This window comes from Ammodytes marinus (assembly GCF_949987685.1).
Source record: "Ammodytes marinus genome assembly, contig: scaffold_354, whole genome shotgun sequence".
NCBI classification, from domain to species: domain Eukaryota; kingdom Metazoa; phylum Chordata; class Actinopteri; order Uranoscopiformes; family Ammodytidae; genus Ammodytes; species Ammodytes marinus.
The window spans coordinates 17,501-25,490 of record NW_027648312.1 but is presented as its reverse complement, the minus strand read 5'-3'; the positions used below and the strand labels follow the sequence as shown (position 1 = coordinate 25,490).

Below are 7,990 nucleotides of genomic sequence, written 5' to 3'. Positions count from 1 at the left end.
GTTTCTGAAGGCGAGGCGGCCAACGTTAGTCGGCTGTGTGTGTGTGTTTGCCCTCTTTTTCTTTCTCTCTCTCTCTTTCTTTCCTAGTCGGGAGAGAGGTAAAGCCATGGATTGTTATAAAAGCCCGTAGCGAACTGTATGTCTATCTATCTAGCTGCTATCCTACACACCGCGCCCACTATACAGCAACCAGCCAACCGTCCAGTCCCACTTCACCGAGTCGCCGCACTGCCTTCACGCCGGCCACAGTGCAGCGCAGGACGGATAGACATGTTGCAGAGGTCCCGGTGATCGCTTCGGAGCTTTGGAAAACAATTTTGAAATGCACTTTTTCTTCTTTCTCGGGACGTTTTGGAGACTAGCACCGTGCACTATTATACTTCACACACACGCGCACACACAGACACACACACGCACACAGCACTGGACTGCGCTGTAAGCTGTGAACTGTGAAAAAGGCTACGAGTGATTCTTCGATTTTTTTTTTTTTTTTTTGTGTTGCCTTTTTCTAACGGGACTTTTCCGCTTGTTGCTGCCGGGAGATGAGCTTCATTTTCGGGGTAAAAGTTGCTGCTGTGCGCTGCTGTGGTGCTGTGGTGGTGGAGGTGGTCGAGACTCCAGACTGTTACATGTAACCTGAGGCGACAGGGGTCAAAGTTCAAGTTGGAAATGTGAAAGCGAACGAGGCGAAAGGAGGGCTCTATTTCCCCCTCACTCTCTCTCACTCTCTCTCCTACTTTTTCCTGTTCTTTTCCCTTTTTTTCACACACACACACACACTCACACACACACACACACACACTCACACACACACACACACACACACACACACTCACACGCACGGGCACCACACACACACACACAAACTGGAGTTACAGTAACCCCCCCCCACACACACCACACACGCACACACACACACACACACACACACACGCACACACACACACACACACACACACACACACACACACACACACACACACACACACACACACACGCGCCTTCCAGATCTAAGATTAGATCCGACAGATATGTATTCGCCGCTATGTCTGACACAGGTAAGTTTTCGCTTTTTTTTTTACTAACTTTGACTTCTTCTTGAACGTTGCTTTTCCCTTGCAGTAAATTGACCCGCCTCGGCTCCTATAGCCTTAAGTAGAGTACAGTATGGACTACAGTATGGACTCTATACTGTACTCTTGTCTGCTGCAGCTTGCTTGCTCGCTCGCTCGCTCGCTTGCCCCATGTACTTCTTGCACACTCACTCGGACTGTCTGTCTGTTCCTATACGGCGCTCGCATTTTTAGCTTACACAGCACGGCACATGGCGACGAAATGCGCTTCCAAAAGTTGCCTTATTTAACACCCGTAACCACAATTCCTCTTAATCTCACTTTTGTAGCCGACTTTCCAGTGCATATTTTAGGTGTTTTTGACTTGATTGTGAGCCTGGTTGTGGGTGTTCTGGTTGCACAATTATTTCTACCGACTCATGGTCCAAATCGCAGCCGGCTTTCGAGCCCCCTTCGCCGGGCAAAGCTTCCAACGGAGCCTCGCTAGATCACCCACAGTTTTTTTTTTTTAGGGGAGGAGAAGGGGAGTAGGCGGAGTATGTGTGTGTGTGTGTGTGTGTGTGTGTGTGTTCTTGTGGAGTGCTTTCTGTTCCGCTACAATTCCCCTTTTGAAGTTCTGAATGCCATAATTTGCTCTAAATGTGGAAGCGTAAAACTTTTCTTTTTTTATTCATTTTGTCTGTGTGTGTGTGTGTGTGTGTGTGTGTGTCTCTCTCTCTCTCTCTCTCTCTGTGTGTGTGTGTGTGTTTTATTTATTTTTCTCCCTTGTTTCTAGTGCACAGCCATCATTTTGGACGTGTGTTAAACTTACTGCGCATACCCATATGTAGGCTATGTTGTCTTTTTAGCCCCTTAACTTTCCAACTATAACCACTTGCTTTCGGACAGGGAAAAGGGAGAGACATAGGCTATACACATTTGGAGAAGGCAGAAATTGAAATGTCTGTGTGCTTATTTTTAACAGTATGATAGATTGTTCCACATGTTTCTTGGACGCAAAATCGGGTTTAATATCCAGGCGTATTTTGGTTGAATTTGCGTGTGTCCGACGTAGAATTAAGTGGTCTATCCGTCTATTTATTTCTCTATTATATTGAAGACTGTTGTATGTCGATCCTAAATTGTTGATCTGATAATTAATTGCGTCCTTACTTAGTATTTAAATAGCTGTTTAGGCCTTTCGTACAAGGAATATTTAGGCCTGTTATACAACTGTGTGTGTGTGATACTGTGTGTGTGTGATACTGTGTGTGTGTTCGGTGTGTGTGTGTGTGTGCGCGCGTGTGTGTGTGCGCGTGTGACTGCAGTGAAATACAACGTGTCAAAGGTGACCTGAGGTGACACAGCAGACTTGCAGCAAAGGCATAAAAACACTCTCACAGCAACCGCGAAAATAAACTCCAAACATATACAAATAACCAAGGATTTCATATGCATTCCTAGCTTACACCCTATATTTAAATATAAAAATTAATTTGCATAATTATCTATTGACACTTACATTATACAGGAGGGCACAATGCATCACATAGCTTACTAAAATCAAGCTAAAATACACCTACAAATAACCAGTGCATTCAAATTTGCTACATAGCTCAAATCCTACATTAGGATATATTTAAAAAATTGCATATGTATACGTCAAAACCAACATTTTACAGCAGACTTGCAACCAAAGCGTACATTATCAAATAGCAACCTCTTAATCCAAATAACTGAGCCTACATATAACCAAATATTTCAAATTTACTACGAGCTTGAATCCTACATTAAGATATATTTGAAAAATTGCATATTTATACATGAAAAGTGACGTATAACAGCACACACATTAGCAGCAAAAATGACAGACTAAATGTTACCTTATACTTTTATATAACTAATGAATTTTAAGTAATTTAAGTCCTACAATTAGATTTTTAAATAATTTGCATATTTATTTATCAATTAAAAACGTAAAATGTCTTTTTTTTTTCCACTGCGGTGTTGTGTTCAGGGTCAAAGGTTGAACGCGGGATTTCGCAGCTTTCTTTGGGGTGTGACCTAATGCAGTTTTTTTTTAATGCAGCTTCCTCCTCCTTTGCTGGAATTATCGACACACACACACACACACACACACACACAGAACGCACACACAACGCACGCACACACACAGAGCAGACTCACACACACACACACACATAACGCACGCACACACACACACACACACACACGCACGCACGCACACACAGAACACACACACAGAACGCACGCACACACACACACACACACACACACACACACACACACACACACACACACACACACGTAATCCCCTGAATTTAACTGGCAGCGTCTCGCAAATAGAACTAAACACACACATGGACATTTTAAATTAAAATATTGTATTTTTTTTGCATAATTTTTTATTTATATCTCCACCAATTATTATTATTATTATTATTATTATTATTATTATTATTATTATTATTATTATTATTATTATTATTATTATTATTATTATTATTATTATTATTATTATTATTATTTTAACCTTTTATTTATACAGGTAAATCCCATTGAGACCTGTTCCCATTCCCACGTTACCATTCACACACACACTCATACACCGATAGCAGCAGCAGCAGCTACCACGCAGGGTGCAAGCTAACTATCAGGAGACATTTAGGGTTCAGTGTCTCTTTGCCCAGGGACACTTGGACATGTGGCGGGGAGACGGGGGATCCAACCACCGACCCTGTAACCCAGTGGACGACCGAACCGCCCTACACACTTTTTTAAAATTTGCATAAAAAATTGAAAAAATTGTCAGAGGCCTATTTTTTAAAATTATTACAGCAACACAGTCACCCATTAAAGGTGTGTAATATGACATCATCAAGAAAGTTCTAGAATGCAACGCTCCCTGGGTAACCCCAACCCTTTCGAATAATAACTGAAGCTACAGTGGCCTTCAAGGACAAGAACAATTCAAAATTTTAAACAATGCACCTGATGACATTCCAACTATGACACTTTCAAGATGGCGGCACTAGGCCTTGGTCCAAAATATGCAGAAATATGGACATATATGAGACCCTTTCTAAGGGAAAAAAAAAAAATTCAAACATTTTTTTTCAGCTATTATGCACTAAATTAAACGTACTTATGGATATTATAATTACTTTCTACAAAATCTGCTAGGAAATAAAACCCAAAATTCTACACACTGCAGCTTTAAAATGCAAAAATAATATACTTATAAGAAATGTAATTATAATTCATATATTAATATAGATGAGTGTATGTATCATTGATTGATCCGGGTTGTGTGTAAACGAGACAATTTAGTCGCAGTTTCCTTTTGAGATCTTTCGGCTTTCGTGATGGTGAACCCCCCCCTCCACACACACACACACACACACACACACACACACACACTCACACACACACACACACACACACACACACACACACACACACACACACACACACACACACACTCACACACACACACACACACACACACAGCCCCCCCCCCCCTTAGAAAAAATATATTTGGCATCTTGATTTTCTGCTTGGCGCTTGATCAGTGTGTGTGTGTGTGGGTGTGGGGGGAGCTGTCTGTGTGTGTGTGTGTGTGTGTGTGTGTGTGTGTGTGTGTGTACGTAGGACCGTATGTGTGTGTGTGTGTGTGTGTATGTGTGTGTGTGTGTACGCGTTGTTCAGGACCGAACACAAGCTTTAAGGTTTAATCTCATTATCGCAGTAAAACCAATAAGAGTTTCAGCAACTGTCGGTTTCTCAAATCCTCCTCAGAGCTGTGTGTGTGTGTGTGTGTGTGTGTGTGTGTGTGTGTGTGTGTGTGTGTGTACACGTGTACGTGTGTGTGTGTGTACGTCTGTGTGTGTGTGTGTGTGTGTGTGTGTGTGTGTGATGGTTTCAGTGATTTTTATTTCAGTATTAAGTTGTTGTTGGTTTCAAAATATGTCTGCTAATTTTGCACCATTGAATAGAAGTGTGTGTGTGTGTGTGTGTGTGTGTGTGTGTGTACATCCGTGTGTGTGTGTGTGTGTGTGTGTGTGTGTGTGTGTACATCCGTGTGTGTGTGTGTGTGTGTGTGTGTGTGTGTGTAACAAGCTACTCATGAGTCACCCAAACGTTTTCTCTATATTTGGCATGAAAAATCCAAAATACACACGTCCCTAACCGTACATAACCCTGCGTTCCAATCCCCATACTTTCTACTATTTAGTATGGTAGAAAAAAGGATTTAGGATGTCCCGATTCTTGTGGCCAGATTTAGTATGGGGGAGAAATACCCGAATGAGTTGGAAGGGCGTCCCCCCCCCCCATGGGCCTCGGCCAGCAGCGGACCCGGGTTTGATTCCAGCCCGCGGTCGTTCTCTGCATGTCACTCCCCTCTCTGCCCCATTTCAACTCTGTCTCTACACTATCAATAAAGCATAAAAATGCCAAAACAATATCTAAAAAAATAAATAAAAATACCCGGATGTCCTACTATATCCGGCCGAGATTTTTAGTGTTGAAAAGTGCATCCTATTCGGGGCGATTCTGACCCACAATCCGGTGCGCACGTGAAGTGACGTCACATCGACGAAGCCTCCGTATGAAAACAAACGGGGATGAGACGGATATAAAAGCAAAAGGCAAATATTTAAAAACTCTTGTAGAGACTTTGAATTTGATCCATTAACATTAGCAGTCAATGTAACGTTATCACAATGAGGTTCGTCCCTTTTTCTATTATATATATTTTTTTAAGATATTTTTTTTTAATTTTTATGCTTTATTGATAGTGTAGAGACAGAGTTGAAATGGGGCAGAGAGGGGAGTGACATGCAGAGAACGACCGCGGGCTGGAATCGAACCCGGGTCTGCTGCTGGCCGAGGCCCATGGGGGGGAGGGGGGACGCCCTACCAACTGAGCTAAGGGCGCCCCCCCCTTTTTTCTAATTTCATTTTTTTTTTCAGTCTAGAAAAACAAAGGCCCTTCCAATTTAGTAACCAACCTATATACCCTAATCGCATACTGTTTCTTTTTCCTACACTACATACTAAAGTACAGAAGAGTTTTAGTGTTTTTACTACACTACATGCTAAAGTACAGAAGAGTTTTAGTCTTTTTACTACACTACATACTAAAAGTACAGAAGAGTTTTAGTCTTTTTACTACACTACATGCTAAAGTACAGAAGAGTTTTAGTCTTTTTACTACACTACATACTAAAGTACAGAAGAGTTTTAGTCTTTTTACTACACTACATACTAAAGTACAGAAGAGTTTTAGTCTTTTCACGACACTACATACTAAAGTACAGAAGAGTTTTAGTCTTTTTACTACACTACATACTAAAGTACAGAAGAGTTTTAATCTTTTTTACTACACTACATACTAAAAGTACAGAAGAGTTTTAGTCTTTTTCCTACACTACATGCTAAAGTACAGAAGAGTTTTATTCTTTTTACTACACTACATACTAAAGTACAGAAGAGTTTTAGTGTTTTTACTACACTACATGCTAAGGTACAGAAGAGTTTTAGTCTTTTTACTACACTACATACTAAAGTACAGAAGAGTTTTAGTCTTTTTACTACACTACATACTAAAGTACAGAAGAGTTTTAGTCTTTTTACTACACTACATACTAAAGTACAGAAGAGTTTTAGTCTTTTTACTACACTACATACTAAAGTACAGAAGGGTTTTAGTCTTTTTCCTACACTACATACTAAAGTACAGAAGAGTTTTAGGGCCACAGACAGGAGAGAGAAAAAAAAATCAGACAAGGAAGATTTTTTTTCATTATGTCGAGAAATGTCAAGAATAAAGACGAATACTCCAAAATGCTATTGGAGTTAGTGGGGCATTTATGTATTTTCAGCATACTACAGTTGACGTGCATGTATTGGGACGTCCTGAATGTTTGCTTATGCCATGGGTTTATGTCACTGACTTGTATTGAAGTGATATTAGTGCGTTGTTTGAATCCTGTGTGTGTGTGTGTGTGTGCGTGTGTGTGTGTGTGTGTGTGTGTGTGTGTGTGTGTGTGTGTGTGTGTGTGTGTGTGTGTGTGTGTGTGTGTGTGTGTGTGTGTGTGTGTGTGTGTGTGTGTGTGTGTGTGTGTGTGTGTGTGTGTGTGTGTGTGTGTGTGTGTGTGTGTGTGTGTGTGACTTACACTTTGTATGAATGTCCCTTTGCGGTGTGTTTTTGTGCCGCGGAGGCCCAAGCGACACGCGGCTTAACTCCCCTCTGTGTGTGTGTGTGTGTGTGTGTGTGTGTGTGTGTGTGTGTGTGTGTGTGTGTGTGTGTGTGTGTGTGTGTGTGTGTGTGTGTGTGTGTGTGTGTGAATAGCCAGGCAGGATTACCATTATTGCTTCTCTAAATGACTGGGATTCGGACCGTTGTTTTCATTACGTATGTCACCAAGGTGCACTGTGTGTGTGTGTCTGTGTGTGCGTGTGTGCGTGTGTGTGTCTGTGTGTCTGTGTGTGTGTGTGTGTGTGTGTGTGTGTGTCTGTGTGTGTGTGTGTGTGTGTGTGTCCAGGTTTTAGAAACGCCGATTTCCTCCTGACATGAAACGCTCAAAAGAAAAGAAAGAAATACGAAAGAATCAACCAATGGGGCGCCGTGCCACACAATCACTTCAAACACACACACACACACACACACACACACACACACACACACACACACACACACACACACACACACACACACACACACACACACACACACACACACACACTCCCACACCGCACGTTCAAAAAGCTACCCTGTTTTGATCATATTAAAAGCCAAAATATGCCTGAATTAAAGGTGCTCCGAGGAACTTTCAGTGTGTGTTAATTCTAGCGCCCCCCTTTGGACTAAAAGCCCTTTGTCCAGTGCTTGAAAAATCTATGTTTTTGCCTGA

The 7,990-nt window shown here is 41.7% G+C and overlaps 1 protein-coding gene across 1 annotated transcript in view; it reads left to right on the top strand.

Moving 5' to 3' along the window:
- Positions 1 to 1,031: 1,031 nt before the first annotated feature.
- The window catches only part of LOC307270771 (nuclear factor 1 A-type), a gene marked incomplete at both ends in the record, with an annotated part of 17,854 nt that continues 10,895 nt past the window's right edge, over positions 1,032 to 7,990 (top strand). The window contains one exon of the mRNA XM_080054653.1: positions 1,032 to 1,058. Coding sequence (XP_079910779.1) covers positions 1,032 to 1,058 — 27 coding nt within the window. The remainder of the gene's footprint in view (positions 1,059 to 7,990) is intronic.